Here is a 26,393-nt window from a genome sequence, read left to right as displayed (position 1 = left end):
GTCCTTGAGTCCAGACTGGTGGAGGGAAAAAGGAGGCAAAAATGACATTGCCTGTCACCTCCCACTTTGTCCCTCCAGGCCCAAAGAAACGTGGTCCTGAATCCCAGGGGAGCACACATCCCCTGGGAACAGGAAATGAGGAGTGTATCAATTAGTGTTCATAACATCTACTGATCCACTAATGTCACATCTGGGTTTTCAGCCTGAGGCAACTTCAACATGACATCACATCCACCCCAAGGCCCTTCCCTCAGCCTGGCATTGCTCATCCAGAATCCTATTTCCTACAGTAGCTTGTCTGATCAGCATGAGCACAAAACACATTTGCCTGCTGTTCCTGGCCCCCAGCAACTGGTTCTCAGAGCTGCACAGACCAGAACATGCAGGCTGTCAAGACCTGTCTCCATAATCTGGGTCTTGCCATGTCTCCAGCGGAGGATGGGAGGTTGTTGCATCCTGTCTGTTCTTGCTTGTAGTTTGTATTAGAGCTTTGCTATGTAGGAAATGCCTTTTTCCAGTTTGGGTGCGCTTTCCAGATATGTCCGTTATCTTGGAGTGAGGCCTTGGGAGAGAGTGCAAGTTTCTGAGAGGGCCAGGGGGAGCCGAAGGGAGCTGTCACTTAGCAAAGGGAAGGAGAGCATTGTAAACTTTATTGGAAAAGTGTGGCATGAAAACTTTTGTTTTGCCAAGGATTCTTGAAGCGTAATCTATTTGAACTCCAATCAATAAATCAATTTTATTCCTATGTGAGTCTGTTTATTGGAAAAGCTACAGGACACACCACAGGCTTTGTTTAGACAAAAACTGAAGAGCTCGGGTGAGATTTGTCCATTTTTTTGTTTGAGTGACCTTGAGTCTCCCTAATGGGAAAAGGCAGAATATGAATATTCTAATCAATGTGAGGAGCTGCCTCCGTGAATTTGTCTAATTTCCTTTTACAGGCTTCCCAAACATTGAACATTAAATGCCATAAGCTGAGGGAAGAAGCATTTGATTTTTTTTTCCTGACCAGAACTCTCTACCCATCAAAATCAGTGGTCCCCCCAATCCCATCCAGGCACAGTGAGTCCTTACCATGTGAGAGGGCATCTTGGGTATTATCCTGGGCCCAGGCTGGCTCCCCTTCCTCTACGACACCTCCTTCCATCTGAGGGAACTCAGCTTCCATCTTCAGGGATGGACCCCACCTCTGAAATAACTGCCAGGGAGGCAGGTAAGAGACTGAATGGAAGACACCAAGGAATGGATCCTGCCCCAGTCCCAGACTCTGCACCTCTCTACCAGCAGACCTAGAAGAGGGTTTTTTTCAACCCTAGAAAATTATCTGGATGGATAAGAAATTCTCTAGAAGTGACTGTTGAAGTAGGTGGTAAACTCTCCCATTCAGATTATTACCCCTTGACAAATATTGGGCAAGGAAGCTTGAGAAGGTCAGATATTGTTGGTTGAATTGGACATATCTGGAAAGAAAAGCCCTCACCTGTTCTGCCTGCCTCTTCTCCTCTGCTTGACTGAGGAGGAACCCTTCGGCCAGGGCCACTGCCTGAGAACTGGTATCTGGCCTGCATCCTCTGACCCAGTGCTGCATTTCTTGGGGCAGGAGGGTCAGGAACTGCTCTAGGATCACCAAATCCAAGATCTGCTTCTTGGAGTGCCTCTCTGGCTTCAGCCAGTAGTTGCAAAGTCCATGGAGTTGGCTGCAAACCTCTCGGGGCCCATAAGCATCATAGTAGCAGAATTGCCAGAAAAGCCGGCAAAGTACTTCTGCATTGAGGGACTCCTGATTCCAGAATTCAACACCACTCCCGGCTTGGATGAGATGGGGGGCTTTCCTTGCTGTCTTGCCAGGTTCTGGTCCTTCCGGGTGTTGCTCTTCCATCTCCTTCTGATGATGAAAAGAAGCCTTTACTCACTTGGCCCTGTGGGGGTAGAAAGGAGAGAAAGACAGCAATGTGCCACAAGGAAAACACGAGAGAATGGAGATACATGGTGCATCAGAACAGAAGTTCTTCTTGTGGTTTGTAATGTCACTGTGTTATACTACATACCAAGTTTTTAAAGATATGCCTGTTTGGTTCTTTTGGAAGCCAACTCTGGCTCTTTAAAGATGTTACTTTGGGTTAGGTTGTTCAAGGGGCTTCGGATGGTACTAAGTGTGTCAGGAGATATGCCCAGAGAAGGGCAACGAGGATGATTGAGGGATTGGAGCACCTTCCTTATGAGGAGAGGCTGCAGCGTTTAGGACTCTTTAGTTTGGAGAGGAGACGTCTGATGGGGGATATGATTGAAGTCTATAACATTAAGCATGGGGTAGAAAATGTTGACAGAGAGACATTTTTCTCTCTTTCTCACAATACTAGAACCTGGGGGCATCCATTGAAAATGCTGGGGGGAAGAATTAGGACTAATAAAAGGAAACACTTCTTCACGCAATGTGTGATTGGTGTTTGGAATATGTTGCCACAGGAGGTGGTGATGGCCACTAACCTGGATAGCCTTAAAAAGGGCTTGGACAGATTTATGGAGGAGAAGTCGATCTATGGCTACCAATCTTGATCCTCCTTGATCTGAGATTGCAAATGCCTTAGCAGACCAGGTGCTCAGGAGCAGCAGCAGAAGCAGAAGGCCATTGCTTTCACCTCCTGCATGTGAGCTCCCAAAGGCACCTGGTGGGCCACTGCGAGTAGCAGAGTGCTGGACTAGATGGACTCTGGTCTGATCCAGCAGCCTTGTTCTTATGTTCACTCAAATCCACATTGTTCTCCTGCCAGTCTAAATCTTATGGTGGCAAAGAGTGGGATAGCATCAGTGGTGTTGTTTGTGCATGAAACAGAGCACAAGAATTGCTGGGATGAATAGAAGCTGGGAAGGCAATGAACTCTGGTAAATACACAAGACTTCCAAAACTGGGAAATCCCTGGAAATTTGAGAGATGGAGCTTGTGGGAGGCAGGATAGAAAGGCACAGAGTCCCCCTCCCAGAAAAGCCATTTTCTACATAGGAACAATCCCGTTGTAATTCCAGGCGATCTCCAGGCCCACCTTGTGATACTCACATTTATGGAAACAGCCACAAGCAAATGTCTTTTTACAAAAAAAAATAAGACACAGTTTATAGAACAGCAATTAAGTACGTAAAACAATAATTCACACGTACTAGTTTGGGCTTGTTTTCTGACTTCTGTCCAACAGCTCCGATAACGATGAACTGACTTGCAGTTTTGCTGCCGGTGTCAACTGCTCTTTCTTTACAGGAGTTTCTTGCAGCCCTTGAATGTGCAGCTCTATAAAAAGGCCAGAGTCCTTCTGAGGTAAACGACTGGCAGCTTCAACCCCCCCCCCCCAATATCACTCTGGGAGACTCAGGTAACATCTGCTGCAGAAATTCAAAACCACAATCAAAATACAGACTAATAGCCAACTAATAACATCAACACAATCCTCCCTTTCAATAATAGTATGAAAATTATTGTACCCAGAATATTAATGAATAGTTTTATAATAAAAATCATGTGTGTGTGTGTGTGACTGTGTATGTATATGTATGTGTGTAAAAGATGGGAGTCCTTCTGAGGTAAACTGCCTGCAGCTTCAGGACCTCCAATAACTCTGGGATGATTACACCTTGTTCTCCTCCTATGGAGTACCCCAACTCTTTAGTCCTTCCCCCAGTGGACTCAAAGTGGCACAAATACAATAAGAGTATCTGCCCCCTTTGCCACAAAGCATCCTTGCTGTGTGTGGGTTTTTGTTGTTGTTGTTGAGGGAAGAGTCAGTCTTTTTTAGGAGCAGATCCTAAAAAATCCATCAGCAGAGCTGATTTAGAGACCAAGGGGCAGGATCCTGAAAAGCTCATAATATCCTAGATTGGGTTGGGGGCACCCACTGTTTCCATACCCTGTCCTCCTTTGTTCTTTCTTCCCCTCTTCAAATAATGTTCCACAGATATTCATCTTCCTTGGCTCCTGGAGGTTGAGAAGTATGCGCAAGGCACACTGCTCGGGTGGTTGGGGCGAAGGGAAGTTCCTTTTCTTTCAATACCCAAACTCTTTTGTGTACCTAGAATGACCCCACCCCACACCCTGCTTGGGTGCCCTACGAAGAGAAATTGGACGAAAAAGATTATGGGAGCCCTACGAAGAGGAATTGGATGAAAAAGATTATGGGAGCCCTACGAAGAGGAATTGGACCAAAAAGAAAAAAAATGCTACATCTTCGTTGAAGTTGGGTTCAGAAAAGGACTGGGTAAAAGTGGGATCTACATGAATCACATATCCTCTGCATAATAGTTAATAGTTTCATGATAGATCGCTATAAATTCACAGGTCATGTTCACAGCTAAAGACTGCAGCGTAAAAATCAGGCACCCACTGATTTATGGTACCACAACAAAGGAAAAGCACAGTTCTAAATCATGGCTGCTCATGGATCTTTGCTATTTTTTCATTGGATCACTCCAGATTTACTGTCAAATTACATATCATGTCCATAACCACTAATTAAGAACTAAAAACTGAACAGTCTGGCTCAAGGGGCAGGTGGGAGATTCCATCCCTGAACATGGCAACTTGCCTCATGGGAAACTTCCCGCACATAGAAAGCTAGCACCGCAAGGAAAAAGGCCATGTCCACTGTCTTTGCTTGTATGACTCAGGTCAGAGACTGATGTCTCTAACCTGCCAGATGGGGGCCTTCTCTCTCTCCTTCCATTCAGCACCCAGCAATGCTAACCCTGAAAAGATCCTGAGTCTCTGGTTTATAATCTCAGAAAATCCAGAGCCCCCTCCTTTGCACGCACCCCAAGGAGTAGAAAAGTAGCCTCCAACTTTGAGGACTTGAAAGGGGAGGATGAAGGAGAGCCTTGGAAGGGGCCTCTCCCTCACCTGTTTCCCAAAGAGCAAAGGAGACGGCTGCATTGCTTGAGTTCCTAAGGTGGAAGGAAGGAAAGGCCTACTGTGGACTGGCTGCAAAGAATCAGAGGGGCAGACGGAATGGGGTGGGCTCCCCCTCCCCCCAAATCTCCAACCCCTCCTCAGCCTTAAGCCATCAGCCCCCTCCCCAGTCTAAAGTGGCTAGAACAGGGGCCTGCAACCTGTGGCTCTCCAGATGTGCATGGACTACAATTCCCATCAGCCCCTGCCAGCATGGCTGATGGGAATTGTAGTCCATGAACGTCTGGAGAGCCACAGGTTGCAGGCCCCTGGGCTAGAAGGTCCCTTTCCTATTCACCTCTCTTGCAGGGCTTCATCCTCCGGCTCTTCTTTCTTGGGAGGCTTCTTTGTGTTGCAGGGAGAGGCTCTTTCTGACCCAGGAAGTGCGGTGTGAATGTGAACTAGTTGGGAGGGGAGGGAGAGGGCTCTTCTTCTCCCCATTTGCTGCTTCCCCCCCTTCCTTTGGGTCCTGCCCAGCAGATCCTGGCCTTACATTTCACCCCCTCAATGGCCCTAGAGGCATTATTTTCCTCTCCTAGAAAAACCCCTTTGCACTTTGCACTCTGCTCGGGGCTTTGCCCTCCTGAATGAAGGGACATCCTCTGCAGACTCAGCCCGTCTGAACGCGCCTCGTTGTTTCCACAACACGCCCTGAATGCCCCAGCGAAAAACTCAGGACTGGAGGGGTCCCCACTGCGTATTCTCCTCCCTGGGGGGGTCATAGGCTTCCCCTCCCCTGGATTCCTCCTCTGGAGCCAGCCTCTTGCCCCTGAGAGCGGCTGCCAGGGGGTCTGTCCCCAAGCAACCCCCCCCCGCTCCACAATCCAGTCCCTTCATTCACAAGTTACCCCCTCCCCACACAGAGGTCTCGCCCAGATCCTCCAACGCTGCAAATGTCAATCACTCTGGAGACCTCCGCAATGCGGGGAAGGGGCTGCCTCCCCCCCCCCCCCAGCCTTGTGCAGAGAGGAGGGGCGCCAGAGGGAGCTTTGCAGCGGGGCGGCTCTCCTGGATCAGGCTCGCCTCTTGCATGTCCCTTCCACCCCCCCGTTTCCCAGCTTCCCCCCAACCAGCCGCCAAATCCCCCTTGACTCACTCGGAAGGGGCTGGCGGGGCTGCAAGTGTAACCCCCATGCCCAGAATGGGTTGGCCCAGAATGGGTTGACCCAGTAAGGGGTGGAGACTCGGAGCAGCAGAGAGGCTGAAAGAGCTCTTTTGCAGAAGAAGCAAGGCTACCAGACTCGGACCTTGATTTCTATAAGCCCTTAACACCTTGTTAAGGTAATTTCAATATTGTTGGGAACTACTGGGAAGGTAGTTGTTGTTTTGCTGTGTTGTAAATGTTGGAGTTTATTGTTTCAGGGTTTCCTTTTTGTGGTTGTAATGGGTGAGAGTTCTCCTGGAGACCTTCATCATGTTGCAACCTGTTCATCAAGCCCTTGGAGTCTTCAGGAGCCAGCCAACTTGCAAGAAGAAATTGGACTTGGCAATATCAGTAGACTGTAAATAGAAGGACTTGAAATGCAACCTGAACAGGACCTTGAATTGTAACGTTAAATGTTGATGTTTAATGTTAATTGTAAAGAGAAGTAAACCATATTGTTGTTTAAAAATTGTTGTTGCAACTCATTCCAAGTACTGCCCCACAGAACTCACAAGCTGAGGTTACACAAGGACAGCCTCCCCATCTCGGGGTAGGATACGAGATGGCTTCCCCGCCCCCTTTCTTGGCGGCCTCTCTGGGATTTTATGCTCTGTGGCTTTCCTTTCTGTGGGGCGGAGGCTGATGGGGGGGGGGGAGCATCCCCCAAAGCGTTGCCCCCTCCGTCGTAGGTGGGAAGCATCGCCTTTGCAGAACGGGATTGGGGTTTGCTTGGGGAGGGGGCGGTGCAGAGGAGGGAAGAACCAGATGAGAGGCAGAGCAGGAATGGCTGGAGGAGGCCAGAAACATCTGGGCTAACATCTGGGGGAGGGGAGACACAGACACCCCCTTCCCTCCTAGCCTCGCCAAATCTCTGGCCTCGGGAAATACCTGCCTCTCCCCCCCCCCAAACCTCCCCCCCCCAAGCAGGATCCAGCCCACCTATTCCCCCCTCCCCCCCACCCCAGCACAGGTCCACTGAGCTTCTTGGGAGCCCCAAAGGAGGAGGTGAGCCTCATCTTGAGACCAGAGGGGGGCAAAAGGCTGGAGTCTCTATCCTGGAGAGCCAGTTCTTATTTAGTATAGCTGCAAAATAAGGATTTTTGTAGACTTTTTCGGAAGAGGATTTCTTTGGAAAACTTACAAGGTAACGGGCCAATGCGAAGGTACATGAAGTCGTTCAAGAACCGGGGAAGGACAGCCCAACATGGATAGTGCTCAATGTTAAATTTGACCTGAGCCCTTTGTAGAGGGACTATTTGCTTTCTGTTTCTTTGTAATGATCCTGTGTGAGATTACTTGGAGGTTGGCAATCCGACCAGGGAGGGGAAAGTCAGAGAATTGCAACCAGGGAAAAGGTGTTTTCGGGGGGTGGGGGGGTGGGTAGGTGGGCACAAGTTGATATCGGTTGCCTAGGTAAAGAGGATCTCCCCTTTTCTCCAAAGGTTCCTGGTAGTTTCAGCTCCTAGCATTTTGCCTGCATCTATTCTTTCACGCCCTCTCCTTGTTCACCCTGCCCCACTTTAGCCCTGGGGAAAGGGGGCTACCCCAGGAAACAACTTCCAGCCTCCTCTCCCAAAAGCAAATGCAAAGCCCATTCATCCAGCAACCACATGGCTGGAGTGAGGATGGCGAGAAAATCAGGTGCATACTCTATTGACAACCCCAGTCTTGACAATCCCCCAAACCTTTCCTCTTTACATGCCTTGGCTGCCATCCATTTCATTGCCAAAAGCCAGTATGGTGCAATGCAGCGTTTTCCAGTCTGTGAGTCAGGAAAGTGGGTGGCTGTTAGGTCTCGAACCTTGAAGCAATAAATGGACTCTGAATTGTTGATCAGCAGTGTTTATTGGTAGGCATCGAAGCACCCAGCTTGGAAAAACCAGTTCTATCAAACCTGGCTTTTGCCATCCCCTTTATTCAGAAATACCCCCCCCCTTTTCCCAAGAAATGTGAGAATTATTCAGAGCCTAGGCACCCCAAGGTCGGTGATAGATAAAGAGCCACCTGGCTTCCTGTCCCCACAGGACAACGAAAACATCCCATTTCCCATGAGATCAAAAGTGTCAGGGGTAAGCCTAGTTATCTACTGAGTGTGTGAAGCCATAAAAGAAGCTCAAGAAAAGAATGTCCCCTTTACAGCAGTGGTACCATATAGCAGGCTGGTTACATATATCTTCTAGTGATTGCATTGAGTTAGGAATGCATCTCAACAATCCCAGCCAATATATTTTGTAACAGCTTCAGCAGGCTAGAGAGAAATCTCAGTCAACTAGGCGCATCCCTAACAGTGGCGAGCCAGCCCTCCCCAATGGCTGCCCTTTGTCCTTCCTGTTGCTCTCTTTTGTATTTTGGAAACCATGATCTGACCCTGGAAACTTTATCTTCCACATCATACATTCGTTGGTAATTTTTCTTCACTGACTATGCAGTGTAGTGTGGTGTAATGGTTAAGAGTCTGGGGAACCATGTTTTGATTCCCCACTTCTCCACATGAGCAGTGGACTAAAATCTGATGAACTGGATTTGTTTTCGTGCTCCTACACATGGGTGATCTTGGGCCAGTCATAATACTCTTAGGACTCTCTCAGCCCCCCAAATTGTGGGGAGGGGAAGGAGTTTTTGAGCCACTTTGAGGCTCTTTGCAGTTGAGAAAAACGGGGTATAAATCCAAACTCTTCTTTTTCTTCTTCAGCCAAAACATTACTTGAGTGAGTTTCTTAGAAACTTGGGGATTCAGTAGGAGTAACAGAGAAGGAAAGGTTGGTTAAAAGGTGAAATGTCACCTCTGTATGCAAAGGCTGTTTCTTTGAGGATTAGGTTGGCGGATGGCTCCCTCTTCGGACAATGCTCCTTGGTTTCTTCAAAGCAGGCTGCTAGCTGATGAAGGAAGCAGAGTATTGGACTGGATGGTCAGAGCTGACCCAGGAAAAACTTGGGTCAGCCCTGGCTAGTATACCATGCCAAGTAAATTAAAATGGAAGTCTATCAAGTGAGACCTGAGGGACTTGATGTAGTTCTGCAGCGTCTGCAAGACACAACTGTCCCACCAAGTCTAAGGTTGAAGGCAGCAATGGCATTCCAGCTAATGGTCCCCCTCTCTTTCTTTTCCACCCTGTCCCCTCATATTTGCAGCCTACAAGAATAGGGATTTTATAATGTTGAGTGCTAGTCACCATTGGGTTTTTAGGATAAAATGTTGGTTATAGATTTCAATTCGTGTTTCCTTGTACTGCATATTGTTGGAAGCTGCCCTGAAGCAGGAAGGGAAGGACGGCCTATAAATATAATATTGTGGTGCCCAATATTTCTTTACCAAATATCAAGCCAACAGAAGAGAGTTTTAACTAGTTTTATTTGCAAAGGAAAGCGAGCTGTCCCCACATGGGCAGATTCCACCGAAACAACATATCCACAGCATGTTTATTCCCTTCTCCCAAATTCTCCACACCCATTGGCTAAGGGCACTTAGAGTCACAACTTTCCGGTCCACCTATTTACATGTTGCTCCTTGATATGTTGCCCCTCCCAAATTCTTCCTGTATGTTCATTATAACACAGTTTGTCGGCAGAGCAGGAGAAGTTAATATGCATTAGCCTATTAAGCATGCTCAATACGTACAGTCTGGTGCAAGCCTTGCCCTTTAGCCTAGTTACTCAGTTCAACTGGTCTCAGCCGGTCTTTTCTACCCTAGCCAACTGATACATTCTCTTAACTCATTTCCTTGTTCTGGTACAAAGCACATTTCTCATTTATCACAATATATGAAATGATAAAGAGAAGGGGAAATGGAGCAAAGGAGAAGTGGAAGAAGGAATCCATTATTTCTGTGGGAAAGTTTCAGAAATAATGGCCAGCCTACTGAACACTGGAGAGCACACATGGATGAAAAACTGTACAAATGCTCAGAATGTAGGAAGAGTTTTAAACTGGGGGGAAAGTCTTATTTCCCATCACAGAATCCACACGGGAGAGAAACCATACAGATGCTTGCAGTGAGGAACGACATTCACTTGGAATAGTAATTTTAAATCCCATCTAATAATCAATTCAGGCAGAAACCACATAAATGCTCCACCATTCAACACAGGGGAAGCAGAAACTATAGAACATGTCATCCTGCACTGCCCATTCTGTAATGACCTTGATCTCAGTATATCACTCCATCCTTTCAGCCTTACCTGGAAGATCCCAACAATCTGAGACCCTTTCCGCACTGCAGAAAGGGCGCCCCTGCAGGAATCCTGCCGGTGGAGGGGTGGGGGCCGTTCGCACGGGAGCGTGCGAGCAGCCCCCGCAGTGGCTGGCGCAGGAGAGGCGGCTCCGCACGGAGCTGCCTCTTCCCCGTCCCCCCCCCCCACTCACCTCGTTGTCCTGCGTCGCTCTGCTGGACTACTAAGACCCGCCCACGCTGCCCTCCGACCTCCAGGGGTCGGAGGACAGCGAGGGAGGGGCTCAGCAGTCCAGTAGAGCGACGCAGGACGACGAGGTGAGTGGGGGGGGGGGGACGGGGAAAACAGCGTGTTCCCGGTGGTGCCGTTCGCACCGTGCCGGTGGGAACACGCTGTTTTCAAAAAACCTCCCTCCAGGAGGTTTTTGCCGTCCCTAAGGCGTCGTATTTGGGCCGTGTGGAAATGGCCTTATGTTTCTCTTCTGCTTGCAGGCTCCTCCTGGGGCGTTATGACCCAAGTTGCCAAATTCTGCCTTTGAGAGAAAGGGTTGCATGAGCTGTCGACTGAGGCTAATGTTTCTACTACATAGCTGACACTATTCTGCTATGTTACATCTCACATTTTATTTTTACATTTTTTAATTTTTTGGAGCTGATTTTGTATCAAAATAAATATTGACTGACTGATAAAGGCTCCAAATGTGGAATGTTCTGAGTATGGAAAAAGCTTCAGTAAGAATGCTAGCCTTTCTATCCCTCCACAAATCTGTTCATGAGAAAAACTATAGAAATGCTTAGTATGTGGAAAGAGATCCCATTGGAACAGTAATGTTATGTCCATCTAAGAATCCATTCTGGCAAGAATTGCTCTGGCAATAAATGCTCCGAATGTGGAAAGAGCTTCAGTCATAAGACCCACTTAATTACCCCATCAAAATACCCACCTGGGGGCTAAATTATATAACGGCTTAGACTGCTGAAAGAGCTTCAGTCAGAAAGCCCATCTTACTACCCATCAAAGAACCACATAAGGGAAAAACCATACAAATGCTTAGATTGTATCTGCATTTCTTTACTCATATTCTGCTTTTCTCTCCAGTTGGGACTCAAAGCAGTTTAGAAAACCATTCTCCTCACCTACGTTTTCTCACAACAAGAACGTGAGATAAGCCAGATTGAGAGGTTGTGGTGGGCCCAAGGTCTATTGAAGAGTTTCCATGGCGTTTCCAAGTGGTGATTCAAACACAGGTGGCTCAGGGTCCTAGTCCACTGCCCTATTCACAACACCACACTCTCAAGTGTGGAAAGACTTTTTAGGCAGAAGGCCAACCTTACAATCCACTAAAGAACTCACATCGAAGAGAGAAATAATATACATACCCCCTCATGCAGATAAAGCTTCCAAATTTTCTCCAGAATAATTGCTTCCTGTCATCTGGAGATCAGATAGATTTGAATCCAGTAGCATCTATGAGACCAACAAGATTTTGGGTGAATACACTGAGGAGAATCAGTTATTTCAAAAAGCTACTAAGAGCTTCTTTTGTGACTGACCCTAACGGCAAGAAAGACAAGGACCAGAGAAAGCCAGTTAGCAAACAGGAGGCTCTGACTCCTGTCCTCTGTGCTCCGAAGAGACATTTTGGAGGGAAAAATTCTGAAAGGAGGGAAAATAGAGTTGCCAAATCCCTCCCCCGCCCACCTGTGGGGATTGGGGGGGGGGGGGTTAGGATTGCCAGAACCAGGTTGGGAAACTCCTGGAGATTAGGATTTGAGGATGGAGAAAACAGGAGCTTGGGGATATAGAAGACAGGGACCTCAGTTCTATATAATGCCAGAGAATCCACCCTCCAAATCATGCATTTTCTCCAGAGAAGTTGAACTCTGCATTTTGGGGGGTGAAATGTAATTCTGGAGGATCATCAGGTCCCACCTAGTGGCTGGCATCCCTAGGTTGCCAACTCCAGGTGGAGAATTTCTTGGAGATTTGGAGAGGGAAGGGGGCAGGTCTATGAAGCCATGGAGCCCACCCTCCAAAGCATTCCTTTTATCCAGGGGAGCTGATCTCTAAAGTCTGGAGATCAGTTGTAATTTTGGGAGATCTACAGGCCACACCTAGAAGTTGGCAACTCGGAATGGAGGCCAGAAGGGAATGGGAACTGGACGAGCAGCTCTCTGACAACTCCACAGAAAGCACAAATAAGGCTGGAGCCACCACTACTAAGGTCATTTTCTATTCAAAGCATGACTCCCTAAGGAGGCTGGACGTGGCTTACAAAAGGACAGAGCAACCAAAGCTTCCACTTGCAAGCTGGATTGTAGGGGGAACCCGACGGATGGGTCTGTCTTCGCTTCTAATTCCCCTCCCCCAAACACCGCATTTTCTAGAATTAACTTCTACTCCCTACTGTCAAATAAAAAACATTGGAGGCCAATTTTGCTTTTCAAGATGGGCAGAGGTGGAAGATGCATTTGCTGTTGGCCGCTAAGACCAAAATGATGAGAAAACATGACTCACAGGATATACATTTGTTTGTTTGTTTGTTTGTTTGTATCGGTCTCCCCACTGAAATAAGATTCAAACATTGTTCTTTCTTCCTCTGTCTTCTCACAAGAACGCTGTGAGGTAGGTCAGGCTGAGACTTTGTGACAGGCCCAACGTCACCCAGCAAGCTTCCACGGCAGAAGGGAGGATTTGAACCCGAGTCACCCAGAGACCTGGTCCATCCCTCTGTACACTATACCTCTCAGTCAAGGTGAATGTAACATATGTGGGGATATAACTTGTGGAAAGGGGGAGGAATATCACCCTTTGCCATCTCCTTATTTATTATTAATTTTCTATACCGCCCCTCCCCCGAAGGGCTCTGGGCGGTGAACAACATAATACAGCAACAAACAGATGGAGCACATAACAAAATACAAATTATAAATAAATAATATAGGCTCCATGAACCATAAATTACTAAACCCCCACTTAAAATATACTGAGGCTGCCCCTACCAGGTCCATGCCTGGCTGCTGTTTCTCCTTTGGCTTTCTTTTTGGAGCCATATGAGCCTCTCGCTCCTCGGAGGCCAAATTGCAGAGGCAATTCGATGTTGAAAATCCTGACCCCAAGCGGAAAAGAGAGGGTTGCCAGCTCTAGTAGGGGAGTTCCCTGGAGATTTGTGGGGGTGGGGTATAATGCCACACCCGGGAAAGCAGTCATTTTCTCCAATGATCTCTGTAAGCATAAGCATTTAAGCATAAGCATTTTATTGTCATTGTGCACGCACAACGAAATTTACAGCAGCATTCCTCGATGCACACAATTTCAGACTCATACATCATCCTGTAGTCTAGAGATCAGTTGTAATTCTGGGAGATTTCCAGGTCTCACCTGGAGGTTGGCAACTTGGCAATCCTAGGAAAATCTCTCTCTCTCTCTCTCCCCCCTCTCCCTCCCCACCCCCCACTCCCCCAGTCAGCTGCCTCCGAGCTTGGTCTGGAAAGAAGAAAAGAGTCTTGCTTGCTTCCTTGCTCTAATTAGCCCCCTTGCTAAAAGAACAATCAACACAACCAAACCCAAACCTTTAATCACCCCCCTCCCCCCCCCAGGGGGCAAACAAGAAACAAACAAACTGCTTGGCATGCCAAAGCTCCCCGGTTCAATTAGACAGTGGTGCGAAATACCCACAGGGGCAACTGATTGGCAGACAGAAGGTCTCGGGTTCTATCCCGGGCATCTCCAGGGGAAAAAAACACCAGACATCAGCTGCTACCAGTCTTTAGCAGCCAATACTGACCCCTGGACTGATTCAGCACAAGACAGCTTCTCGTGACTCCACTTCCTCAAGAGGCCGACCTGCGGCTTCCCCTCCCACGACAAATGCGCAGCCCACGTTTCAAAGGTTGGCGCGGGGGGGGGGGGTCGGGAGGGGGAGAGTTCCGGGCAGGAAGGAGCATCCTCTATCGCTCCCCCCCCCTTGCACACTTTTCTTCTTCTCTAGGAAGCACAGCTCGAGTGGTTTTAACTATTTGGGGGAAATAACTGCGTCTGTTGCAGAATCCTGCGCGCTTTTGCGCGTGCCCAGCCGGCTCTCGGCGCAATGCTGCCTCCAGCCTGCAGCGGGCGAGCGGGTCCCTCCTTGCCCGGGCATGGTGCCACCGGGGTGATTTTTCCGGGGACGTCACCCTGAGCAGGAAAGGGAGCGAGTTGGCATTCCTAGAAAGGGGGCCAGCGCACTTTCTTGCGGGGAGCGACCTCCGTGGCACCTCACCCCAGCCCCCTCTCCAAAGATCTGGTGAGTTCAAAGCGCATTGGAGTGTAGGGAAGGTGTTGGAGAGAGGATCTAGGGGGGTTAGGGGCAGTGAACGGAGACAAAGGCGAGGGGGACAAGATCCCTGCGACTCATTGCAGAATGGGGTGGGGGACGCGGGGCGCGCCGTGCGCCCTTCTCGGCCCTCGGCACGCCTGAACTTGCCCCCAGGCTTGCAAAAGGGGATGGCCCCACGCGGAAGAAGCCCAGCCCAGCCCAGCTGCATTTCCCCGGGGCCGAATGCTGCCTGTCCGGGTCTGTCAAATCGGGTGCCTCTTGGGCAGCCGGATCTAAGAGCCCCCCGCCTTTCCCCGGCCCCTCGAAGCAGGGCCGCCCCGTCCAGGATCAAAAAGGGTCTTATTTGGAACCCAGTTTTTCCGACAAGGAGGTTGGGTGTGAGTTGCGTGCAAAGGAATGCAAATAGGAGCCCGGACCCGAATTTCGCAATCACAAGGGTGTTTTATTTGGCGGCGGGGTGGGTGGGTCGTGAAATCCAACAAAAAAAGGGACCCTGAAGTTTTGAAGGCAGCGTGTGGGGTTGTTGGGGCTGCGCTCATAAGAAAGGCCCTGTTGTGTGCCAATTCTGGGTTTGAAAGTCTGGAAAGGGGTTAAAAAGCGGGTGACCAAAAACTGTTGGAGGGCAGCAAGATCCTTGGTTTTGTTTTTCGGCTTTATGGAACGCTTTGGCCCCTTCCGCACATGCAGAATAATGCACTTTCAATCCACTTTCAATGCTGGGCTTTGAAGCTGGATTTTACGGTGCGGAATAGCAAAATCTACTTTGCATAATTCTGCGTGTGCGGAAGGGGCCTTAGTGCTCCACTTCCAAACATTCTTCTTCCCATTTCAGAAACAACCGGAGGCATTTGAGGGCCTTTTGATTTAGAAAAGTGACAACTGAGGCTTATGTAATGATGCCTGGCAGGGCAGGGGCGGAAAGAGACATCTTTTATTCCTTCCTTCTCAGATAATACCAGTACTTGACGTTAGTTAATGAAGAAGAAGCCAGAGGCCGGGCAGTATTTTTGCCTGCCTTCAATATATATGGAGTTCACAGGGGCAGGGAAGGAATTTCACCAGCTAAGAGTCTGGATTAACGGAGCCTCCATGTTCACTCACAGTGTACCTGTGTATAGGCTACTTGGGGCAGGGGATGGCAGCAGGTCATGGCTCTTCCCTTCTTGCTTTGTTTGTGGGAGGCCCCTCAGGAAAAAAACATGACCCCTTTAGGAATTCACTGTGACCTTGCTGAATAAGGGAGAAGTATTCTGAATCTTTGGCACACAAGGGTGAAGTTAGGGGATTCGGGTGGTGGTGGAAAAAGCCATCAATTTGTAGCTGACTTATGGCAACCCTATAGGGTGTTCAAGGGAAGAGACAGTCCTTGAAAGACCATTTAAAGCGGGGGTGTGATGTGATCCCTCTAGGAATTCATTACATTATCTTGGACTAACAGGAAATGATTTTGAGAGTGGTCAATTGCAGCCTTAGAACCTTCTGCCAAACTTCTTCTTCTCCCCAAAACTAGTAAAAGGGCTGGAGGTTATGTGACCTTTATATGAATTCATCTGAGCACCTTGGATTGATGGGAATGGGTTTCAAGTTTGTGGTGTCGTCGGGGTGGGGGAATGAGATTAAAACTCTCCGCCATCCACCAATGTCCCTCAAGAGACTCCCCACCCAAGGGGTTCATGTGACCCATTGCAATCAATCAGTTTTTAGTACAGTCATAAACCAACATAAGTTAGATATAATACAGACAATTATAAAGGAAATGGGATAAGAGTGTGACCCTTTTATGAACACATTGCGCTGTCCTGGACCAAAAGGAATAGCTTTGAAGATAATGATTTGTACAAGTGGGGAGTGAAACTAAACCACACCCACTTTGCTCCATCATGTCCCCTCCCCCGATCTCCTAAGTGGTTCTTGTGAGCCCCTCCATGAACTCCTCTCATGGAGTTGGACCAATAGGAATGGGTTCTGAACATGCATGGACGGAGGGAGGGACTCTAAAATTACCCCATTATCCAAGATCCTCAAGGGACTCATGTGACTTCTGTAATAATTTGCGTTGGCCTTCTCACTCCAACAAGATCTATCTCATTGTGGTTCAAATACACCAATGAGCACAGGTTTCCCTTCTGCTCTCTCCTTTTCTCGTATAGAAGAGGAACAGCTGTTATGAAGAAATGCTAATTGTATCAGAGGAGAGATGCTTGTTTAAACAGACAAGAAAGCAGTGAAGGAAGAGACGGTCTCTAGTCACAATAAAAACATTTACTGAGCTTTTGAGTTGCACTTCCCTGCTGCCCATTTTGTGGTCTTTATTTTCTTTTGACTGGGGCCTATGAGAATATCCGTAGACTTTTTGTAGCATTATTGTTTTTCCCTAGCATTTTGTCTTCTTGATACTTAACACCTTCTGAATTAGTTTTTTTCTTTAGTACCTGCTTGGCCACAGGAGACTTACCTCAAATTATACTGTACAATCTATACTCTTATTTTCCATTCCCGTATGTATAACCGCAGATAAAAGGGTTTGTTTGCTAATTTCCTCTAATTTAGTTTCTCTCTTTCAGTTTCTTCAGAAAGGGATAGCAAAAGTGGAAGAAGAGAAGAAGAGTTTGGATTTATACCCTACCTTTCTCACCTGTAAGGAGACTCGGCAGTTTACAAACACCCTTCCCTTCCTCTCCCCACAACAGAGACACCTTGTTAGGTAGGTGGAGCTGAGAAAATTCTTGAGGGGTGTGTGTGAGGCTAAAACTCTGCTATCTGCTGTTGTCCCTCAAGAGACCCTACAAGCCACTCATATGGAGGAGTGGGGAATCAAACCCGGTTCTCCAGATTAGAGTCCACTGTGCATAACCACTACACCACACTGGCTACGGTCAGCAAATAACAACTTGCGGGTGATCCCCAGATCGAGAGAGATCAGGCTAACTTCAAACAGGGGCGGGGCATTTTCTGCCCTGGCCCGACCTGATGGAATGCTCTGTCAAGGAAGACCTGGGCCCTGAGGGACTTGATGCTCTTCCATGGGGTCTGCAAGGTGAAGCTGTTCTACCAGGCCTAAGGTTGGGGGCAGCAACGGTGCTCTATGTAATGGCCTGCCTCTCCTCCTTCTTTTCCACTCTGGAATAGTAATAGTCTTCCTTTGGACTGGGGGCAATAAGAATGCCCACAGAGGCGTCACATGACCCTTCAAGAGGTCTCTAAGGAACTATCACCTCTCAACTTTCCATTTTTGCCTGCCACAACTTTGAACTATTTCCTATTTACTGCAGAAGATGATATAAGTTCTTGGAGGGGTCAAAAGACTCCCCATGGGATTTGGCTGGGGGGGGGGGGCTTTGGGGGGAGGTACTAGTGCTCTCACCTATCTATATCAAAGCTTCAAAACATTTTCTTCTTTGATTAAGTCTTTGGTTAGGTGGCAAGGTCATGATGCGTTCCTAAGAGGGGATTGAAACGCATAGAGTCCTCTCAGGGTCACATGGTTCTGGAACATTCCCTCTCATAGGGGGTAGGAGGAAGGTGGGGCGTAGGCCCACTATTGTAATGATTGGAGTGGGTTCCTGTATATCACTGCTGTTTATGTTCTTACCACATGACTCTTGACCAAAGGAAGACTTCAGTCTGTGGGCCTGAGCTGAATTCTCTGTTCTGTCTTTGATTCTTTCCTACAGAGGGAAATCTGTGGTTGGATTCATCTTCCTTTGCTTGCCGGTGTAGAGAGCACCGTAATTTGCTCCTAGAACACCTTGTTGGCTGTGCAGTGCTTCGTAGCTCCACCCATTTGACTATTCCTGGACTTGAGAAAGAAACGGGTAGAAAAACCTTTTAGCTGAGCCTCCACTTCAAGATGAACAGCTCTGCTCGCTCTGAAAAAGAAAGATTTCCTAATGCCACCAGGACTGTGAAGAACAGGGGATTCAGGGGACGAAGGCTGCGGAAGGCCCGGGGTGGGGGCCTTGTCAGCTCAGATGGCCCCCGCCAGCGTTTCAGGCAGTTCCCCTACCAGGAGGCCAAGGGGCCCCGAGAGACTTGCAGCCGAATCCACCGACTTTGCCGCCAGTGGCTGAAGCCAGAAAGGCACAGCAAGATGGAGATGCTGGACCTGGTGATCCTGGAGCAGTTCCTGGCTGTCTTGCCCACGGAGATGCAGAGCTGGGTCAGGGAATGTGGGCCAGAGTCCAGTTCCCAGGCGGTGGCCCTGGTGGAAGGCTTCCTCATGAGCCAGGCAGAGGACAAGATGCAGGACGAGCAGGTGAGGGGTGTTATTCTAGTAGTTAAGCGTGGTGGAAAATATATTGCAGAGGCCTGTCCCTCTACTTCTTGTAATCCATGAATGTTATTTCAGACCGCTGATGCTCCTGAGGCAGAGAAAAGTCCATCCAACACTTGCAAAAGTCCAGTTCTCAATGGGACGCCACAGGAGGATGGCCAACTGGGTAAGGAGAAATGGGTCACAACTCCACTTTGTGCACAAATATGTTTTCATCCCACTTTTCATGGTTCAGGGTACATCTGTGATTCATTAATCCAGTCAGGAAGGTTAGACTGAGAGTATATTGGCCAAAGTCAACCTGTATCCTCGGGGCTAGCCAAGAATCTGAACTGTGGTTTCTCTGACTTGCGTCTGATGGATTAATGACCGTGTCCCAATGTTTCCTCTTTGCCAATACGCCCGAAATTTGTGGGCTGCCATTTTATTTCGCCGGTGCTTTTGCATAAGCCAACTTTGGCCTGCAGTGGGTCTCAAGAGCCAGGGTGGAGAATTTTATTTCATTCCATTAGCTGAAATATATTTGTTTTTAGGAAAGCTTATTTCTCTTAATTTTATTGTTTGATTTATAAAGCTCCGAAGCAACATCTAAAAAAAGCTAAAGACTAAAACTGTATATAATTTGGCAGAAGATAGCCATGTACCCTAGCACCTTATCTGATCTGAATAACCCACCCTAGCTCAATCTCATCAGATTTTGGAAGCTAAGCAGGAATGGCTGTGGTTAATACTAGTATGGGAGACCTCTGAGGAAGTCCAGGGTTGCTACAGAGAGGCAAACCACCTCTGAATGTATCTTGGCTGAATGTGTTGGCACTTTACACACAGGGTACAGGCTTCATCAGATTTGGAAGCATAATCAGAAACCAGAAAATCCCTGCCTGGGAAGGAGAGCTAAAGGCACTCTAGAATCTCTTCAGGATTAGCATTCTAGATTTCCAAGTTGTGGGTTTTTGTGAGCCACAAAGTTGTGGGCTTTGGTCTTGTAGTTTTGGCTCCTAGCATTTCACCCACATTTATGGCTGGCATCTTTAGAATCACGTCATGGTAAAATGTGGGAGAAACGTTAGGAGCAGAAACTACCAGACCACGGCCACGCAGCCCGGAAAACAGCCTGTTGGTTCCAACCATGAAAGCGTTTGGCAATTCATTGTAGAGTTTCACCAGATAAGAACAGAGGCTCTCCTCTGTACTTGCTTAGGGTGAAGCAGGGACATAGATAAGGGGAGGGGGGGTCTTGGGTTCAAACCCCTCCCATTACATGTCCGGCTTGCTTGAAACAATGCACGGAATGGAACAGCCAGAAAGCTGTTAGTCACTGAACCCACCCCTTAAAAAATCTATACCTACGTCACTGGGATGAAGCTATATGGGATGGGATCACTCTTGAAGGAATGCAAGTTCCAGGCCAAGAAAAGCGTGAAGGTAAATAGCTCTGCCTTGAATTCGGGTGTGCAACTAAAATGATAGAACACTTGTTTGATCTCCTTCACAGGCAATGGAAGAACGTTGACGCTTCATTTTAGACTTTCTCATGGGGGTGGAATAGAAACTACCTCTGAGCAGCCAGATCAGGTAAGGGTTGGGGACTCCCTGTTCTTTGTCCCCCCCACAATAGGGATGGGTTGAATACTATTGCTAACAAATTTAAACCACTTCCCCTGCACACACCTTCTGGATTGTCTGCAAGGAATGAGTATTCCATTCTTCTTTCAGGACATGGTGACCTTTGAGGACGTGACTGTGTATTTCACAGAGGAGGAGTGGGATCTACTGGATCCAGACCAAAGGGCCTTGCACAGAGAAGTCGTGGCAGAGAATTGCAGGAACTTGGAGTTTCTGGGACTCGTTCCTCCTGATATCGGTCTGTGTCAATGCGTAGCCATCAAAAACCCTCCATCGCATCTGATTTCAATTCTTCTAAGATTTTCTAGGTTCAAACCAGCACCGAGAACCATGCCGGAAAAAGCAGCAGTGTTCTCCCAAAAGCAGCTGAAATCTAGTATTTGTATTTGGGATAGTTTACCGGTAGTTCTCTATAAATAGTCCAGCATATTTAAAAAATCTAAAGAGCAGCATGGCTTTTTAAGACTAAAATTGGGTCAGAATGGAATTCTTCGGCTTAATTGGGAGTGTGAAGTGCTGTCAGGTCACAGCTGACTCATGGTGCAGGGTTTTCATGGCAGCAGACATTCGAAGGTGGTTTGCCATTTCCTGCCTCCATGTGAACTGAGACTGTTGTTAGAGAACTGTGACTAGCCTGAGGTCACCCAGCAGGCTTTGTGTGCAGGAGTGGGGAATCAAACCCAATTCTCCAGGTCCACTGCTCTTAACCACCACACCACACCGGCCCCTGCCTGGTGAAACTTAATGCAGTTTCGCAGGACCTGTAAATGGAGCTGTTTCACCAGGTTTATGGTTCCGTCAGTGGAATGACGACCTCCCCAGTCGAATCCCCACTACCGTCTTAGCCAGGTTTCAGAACACAAACTAACCAGGTTTGAGGGACGACCTCCCCAGTCGAATCCCCACTACCGTCTTAGCCAGGTTTCAGAACACAAATGACCTCAAACCTGGTTAGTTTGTGTTCTGAAACCTGGCTAAGACGGTAGTGGGGATTCGACCGGGGAGGTCGTCCCTCAAACCTGGTTAGTTTGTGTTCTGAAACCTGGCTAAGACGGTAGTGGGGATTCGACCGGGGAGGTCGTCCCTCAAACCTGGTTAGTTTGTGTTCTGAAACCTGGCTAAGACGGTAGTGGGGATTCGACCAGGGTTAGGGCATGGTTATGTATTGTAAAAGATATTAGTACCATCTTGGATTACTGGTTTCCATTCGTGTAAACGGTTGAATTTGATGGTTTTAATTGTGGTTTTCGATGTTGTAAGCCGCCCTGAGCCCACAAGCGGAAGGGCGGCCTAGAAATGTAATCTAATTCATTAATCACTAAACCATGTTGGCTCTATGCATCTTAATTAGATACCAGGAAATCCCAGCCTGGAAAGAAAGGCTGTAAACACTCCATAATCTTTTGAAGATTGGCATTCCTTAGTATCCTCACAGTAGAACAAGAACCTTCCACTATACCTTTTTAGAGGTACCCTCAGTCAGCAGAGAGATACTAAGTGAGGTCTCTCTGGGTATCCTTAAGTGTGGAAAGATATATATGTATGTCCCAATCCAACTGAGACTTAAAGGTCAGGAGCTGTGCCTTCAGTTGGGCCAGGCAGCTAAGTGAATAAAGTACCTGTTCTGGTCTAGGTGGGGCAGTCTAGCATTGGAAGAAGCCCCAGCTAGTGGTTCACCCTTTGTCCTGATTGGAAATTGGAGGCCTTCTCTCTCATTCCCTTCTTTGCTACAGAAACTCATAGTGCACCAGTCACACAGTTAGATGTTCACTCACTCACCTGGCTGCGCAGCTGGGAGGTGGTTCCCAATTTTGTAGTCCAGATTACTCAGGATTTCCATCAATGGAACCACTCTCTTTTAGAGAGTGCCTTTGATCAGTACCTTGTGGAAGAGAAGGACAAGCAGAAAACCCTAGAGGAAGTCTCATTCTTTTTTGTGACTGCCGGCCTAATGCCCTGGTCATATCTCTCAAGTCATCAGGGAAAGGGGTAACAATCTGAGAAATCTTCCAATTGCTGTAATCCAGTTAGAAAGAAAATAAATATAGCGTGATACCAACAATCCATAGACTCCTGCGGGTACAGGTGGTCAACAGTTACCTCTCAAAGACCTGGCGTAACCTATCAGTCACTGCTGGGTGATAGAACAGCCATGAAGCTCTGGAGCTCATGAAGCTCTCTCATCCGAACAATGTGGCTATGCAGATGCCAAATTAGTGCCACAGAAATCATAACTCTTGTCTGATGAACTGGATTTGTTTCCCTGCTCCTACGCAAGAAGCCTGTTGGGTGACCCTGGGCTAGTCCCAGTTCTTTAGAAATCTCAGCGCCACCTACCTTACAAGGTATCTGGTGGGGGTGGGGGAGAAGGGAAAAGAAGTTTGTAAGCTGCCTTGAATCTCCTTACAGGAGAGAAAGGTGGGGTATAAATCCAAACTCTTCCTCTTTCTCACCTAAAAGGGCCAAAGACTCTCCTTCTTCCAGGAAGGCATTTTCTGCTGGTGGAACAAGACTGCCCAACCCCAGGACCCACAGAGAGGAAAAATGGAACCAAGTAAACAAATTTCCCTTTTCAATAGAATAAAAAAAAACCCAGCCCTTCTTTGGAGTCTTGGCTCAGGAGATGTTATCATGTTACGTTGATGGACAAGACTGCAACGTTTAGGCAAAGGAAAGAAAAGAGATTATCTGGACATGGACAGTTCACACAGAGACGGCTCCTATTTATACAATATTGGAACAATATCAAGCCAAATGCATCAGTGCAGCCTTGGGCATTGTCAGTCTGAGACTTCTGCTTTAATTTGGAGAGATGAACGTTATTATAAAGATCATAAAGATTCTTCACTTGTTTTGATATATGGACTCCATAACAGAAAGATGGATGGAAGATCCATCCATAACGAAGATATGTTGTTTAAAATATTTCTTTTTTCTCCTCCACAGGTTGTGGAAGGACACTAATGCTTAATTCCAGATCTTCCGATTGCGGTGGAACAGAAACCACCTCTGGGGAAACAGATCAGGTAAAGGGGGAGGAGATATTTATGGACAAGAGTTGGGGACTCTGTCAGGGACCCCAGGCCAAAGGGGACCTATGTCTTTCGGGGATGGTTTGAATACTCCTGCTGAAGAACTCCCCCAGCCCCTTGCCTTCACTTTCTGTTCAGATGATCTGCAAGGAGAAAACACTCTTTTTTTCTTTCAGGGTCTAGTGGCCTTTGAGGATGTGGCCGTATGTTTCTCAGACGAGGAGTGGGCTCTACTAGATCCAGACCAGCAAGCCCTGCACCAGGAAATCATGGAGGAGAACTGCAGGAATCTGACCTCTCTGGGAATATCTCCCTCTGTATTGGCTGGTAAATACGGAACATGAGAATGACTGTTGACGTTAATCAGCATTGCAGAGAATTCACTGGAAATGACAGTGGGCTAGACCCCATTCCCTTTAAGCTCCATTTATCTGTTGTTCTGTAAAAAGTATTGTTAAAATTTGCCCAGAAGCCAAATGATGTTGCTCAGGAAACCCTGGAGATACAATTAAAATGTTCCTGAAATCCAGTTGGAATGCTCTAAAACAATTTAAATCTTTTTAAATAGAGAATGACTCCTTCTCCATGACTTCCTTCATATCACTTCAAAATTCCAGTAGCACTTTGTCCCTTCCTTTTCCAAATGGTGATCCCTCCTGCACCTACTCACACTACATACAAATAGTCAAGATTCCAGAGAAGACTGTTGTACTAAGGCTCATTGATAGAGCGCTGACTTGGCATCCAGAAGGTCCCAGGTTCATTCCCCAGCATCACCAGTGTGAAGACTGAGGTAGGAGGAGATGTGAAAGACCTTCACCTGAGACCCTGGGTTGTTGCCAGTCTGAGTAGACCAGTGGTGGAGAACCTTTGGCACTCCAGATATTATGGACTACAATTTTCATCAGCCCCTGCCAGCATGGCCAATTGGCCATGCTGGCAGAGGCTGATGGGAATTGTAGTCCATAACATCTGGAGTGCCAAAGGTTTGCCACCATTGGAGTAGACAATACTGACCTCAGTGGACCAAGAATCTGATTCAGTATGATACCTTCCTAGGTTCTATTTTGACCAATATTTCTTCACGGCGTGGAAGTCACTCTTGAAAATCTTGGCTGGAGTCTTCCAAATATTAATTTTTGAGATGTTTTAGAGGAGATTCCATGGAATGGACTGGGAACTTTCTGCTTGGAAGGATACCTGTATCTCATAGAATCATAGAGTTGGAAGGGACCACAAGGGCCACCCAATCACCTGCCATGCAGGAATACACAGTTAGAGCACTCCTGACTGATGGCCATCCAGCCTCTGTTTAAAAACCTCCACCTTTCTCTGAGGCAGTGAATTCCACTGTCGAACAGCCCTGACAGTCAGCAAGTTCTTCCTAATGTTTAGGTGGAATCTCTTTACCTTGAATCTATTACTCCTTGTTCCAGCCTCTGGAGCAGCAGAAAACAAACTTGCTTCAACATTCCCACACCTCCCCGTTTCTCTTTAGAGGTGACGCAGCGATGTCATCCCTGGCTGCTGCAAAACTTCACCCCCTCGTGTGGATTGGGTTCCTAACTATACAGAGGGAAAAATTCTTCCTGCAATTCTATTCACAACAGCAGTTATTTAGGTCCCTTCTGTGATTGGAAGCCACCATTTCTCTTTTGCCAAGTCTCTCCCTCTCTCTTTTCCCCCTGCAGGTGTTGTGGGGGAACCTAAGGAACAAGAACAGCAAAGCCAGGAAACCGAAGTAAAGGAGATGGAGAAATCTGTGGCCTCTGAAAAGCCCAGCAGTCCAGAAAACCCAAGCCAAGGAGAACATGGCAAAGGAAATAAAAGAAACAAGCGGCATTGCTTTGCAAAAGCCTTTACTAGTAAGTTAGTCCTTAGACCCCGCTGGAAAATGTCCAATGGTGGGAAAAGCTCAGACTTTGGAAAGAGCTTCAGTCAGACCAGAAATCATACTTCCCATCCAAAGGCATCCAAAGGGGAAAGGCCGTATCAGTGCCCAATGTGTGAGAAGAGGTTTGTCCAGAGTGCTCATCTTGTTGCCCACCGGAGAACCCACACAGGAGAGAAGCCATATAAATGCAAAGAATGCGGAAAGAGGTTCACTGAGGGCAAAAGTCTTGTTGCCCATCAGAGAATCCATACTGGGGAAAAGCCCTTTGAGTGCTCTGTCTGTGGGAAAAGGTTCAGAGTCAGCATAACCCTGACTTACCACCAAAGAATCCACACTGGAGAGAAACCATATGACTGCACAATATGTGGGAAGATTTTCAGAGTCAGCTCAAGTCTTCGTTCACATCAGAGGATCCACACAGGGGAGAAACCGTATAAATGTTCGGTGTGTGGCAAGAGTTTCGTTCAGAGTGCACATCTCAGTTCCCACCAGAGAATTCACACAGGGGAGAAACCGTTTCAATGTTCAAAATGCGGAAAGACCTTCAATCAGAACGCAAACCTTATTAGACATCAAAAAACCCATTCTAGATAGCAACCATATAAATGCTTAGAGTTTGGGAAGAGTCTCAGTGGCCACACTAAACTTCCCCTTGGTACCCACCACAGGTGAGTTCAACCCTTTAACTGCAGAGTTAGCCCTTGCAAGCACTAGACTGACCAATACTCAACAAGTCAGCATACTAGCCCCAGATTGTGTGTGTTATTAATTGTTGATAATAATGATATTTATTTATCCAGAATATTTATGTACCCTTCCTTTCTGCAGACATAGGAAGAACCTAAGGCTTGTTCTGTTTACAAAGTACCTACATATCTTATTGTTGAAGGCTTTCATGGCCGGAATCACTGGGGTGCTGTGTGGTTTCCGGGCTGTATGGCCGTGTTCTAGCAGAATTCTCTCCTGACGTTTCGCCTGCATCTGTGGCTGGCATCTTCAGAGGATC

The 26,393-nt window shown here is 47.5% G+C and overlaps 3 protein-coding genes across 42 annotated transcripts in view; 2 read left to right on the top strand and 1 right to left on the bottom strand.

The window, feature by feature from the left end:
• Positions 1 to 14,049, bottom strand: part of LOC125428540 (zinc finger protein 420-like) — a 45,025-nt gene extending 30,976 nt beyond the window's left edge. For 5 of the 10 annotated variants that reach the window (XM_048488807.1, XM_048488814.1, XM_048488809.1 and 2 more), the window contains exons 1-3: positions 3,157 to 3,319; positions 1,481 to 1,919; positions 1,075 to 1,198 (exon numbers count right to left, since the gene is read on the bottom strand). In XM_048488807.1, the coding sequence (XP_048344764.1) occupies positions 1,075 to 1,198; positions 1,481 to 1,879 (523 nt within the window). In that variant the 5' untranslated portion in view covers positions 1,880 to 1,919; positions 3,157 to 3,319. Of the gene's footprint in view, positions 1 to 1,074; positions 1,199 to 1,480; positions 1,920 to 3,156; positions 3,326 to 3,584; positions 3,599 to 5,228; positions 5,737 to 11,623; positions 11,712 to 13,922 lie in introns of those variants that run through there. The other 5 variants (XM_048488815.1, XM_048488813.1, XM_048488812.1 and 2 more) reach the window with 5 other exon arrangements.
• The window catches only part of LOC125428587 (zinc finger protein 883-like), a 1,608,225-nt gene that overhangs the window by 909,814 nt on the left and 672,018 nt on the right, over positions 1 to 26,393 (top strand). The gene's annotated exons all lie outside the window — the stretch shown is intronic.
• LOC125428692 (zinc finger protein 558-like) lies at positions 14,415 to 26,284 on the top strand. 2 transcript variants are annotated; one of them, XM_048489225.1, is made up of 9 exons: positions 14,415 to 14,529; positions 17,127 to 17,266; positions 18,237 to 18,817; positions 18,911 to 19,001; positions 20,331 to 20,410; positions 20,552 to 20,699; positions 23,408 to 23,487; positions 23,670 to 23,820; positions 25,185 to 26,284. In XM_048489225.1, the coding sequence occupies exons 3-9, from the start codon at positions 18,413 to 18,415 to the stop codon at positions 25,979 to 25,981; spliced, it is 1,752 nt and encodes a 583-aa protein (XP_048345182.1). In that variant the 5' UTR covers positions 14,415 to 14,529; positions 17,127 to 17,266; positions 18,237 to 18,412; the 3' UTR covers positions 25,982 to 26,284. The 2 variants fall into 2 exon arrangements, with proteins under 2 accessions (XP_048345182.1, XP_048345183.1); XM_048489226.1 differs by lacking the exon at positions 17,127 to 17,266 and having other exon boundaries at positions 14,419 to 14,529.

Source organism: Sphaerodactylus townsendi, linkage group LG03 (assembly GCF_021028975.2).
Source record: "Sphaerodactylus townsendi isolate TG3544 linkage group LG03, MPM_Stown_v2.3, whole genome shotgun sequence".
In the NCBI taxonomy this organism is placed as follows: Eukaryota; Metazoa; Chordata; class Lepidosauria; order Squamata; family Sphaerodactylidae; genus Sphaerodactylus; species Sphaerodactylus townsendi.
The sequence above is the reverse complement of the archived record's forward strand: the minus strand, read 5'-3'. Positions and strand labels throughout refer to the sequence as shown.

Excerpts from the sequence above, each read along its gene's own strand:
- LOC125428692 (XM_048489225.1), top strand. The coding sequence starts at position 18,413 with ATGAACAGCTCTGCTCGCTCTGAAAAAGAAAGATTTCCTAATGCCACC. Across the intron at positions 20,700-23,407 it reads ACTCGTTCCTCCTGATATCG|GTTGTGGAAGGACACTAATG; the intron begins GTCTGTGTCAAT and ends TCTCCTCCACAG. Across the intron at positions 23,821-25,184 it reads ATCTCCCTCTGTATTGGCTG|GTGTTGTGGGGGAACCTAAG; the intron begins GTAAATACGGAA and ends TTCCCCCTGCAG.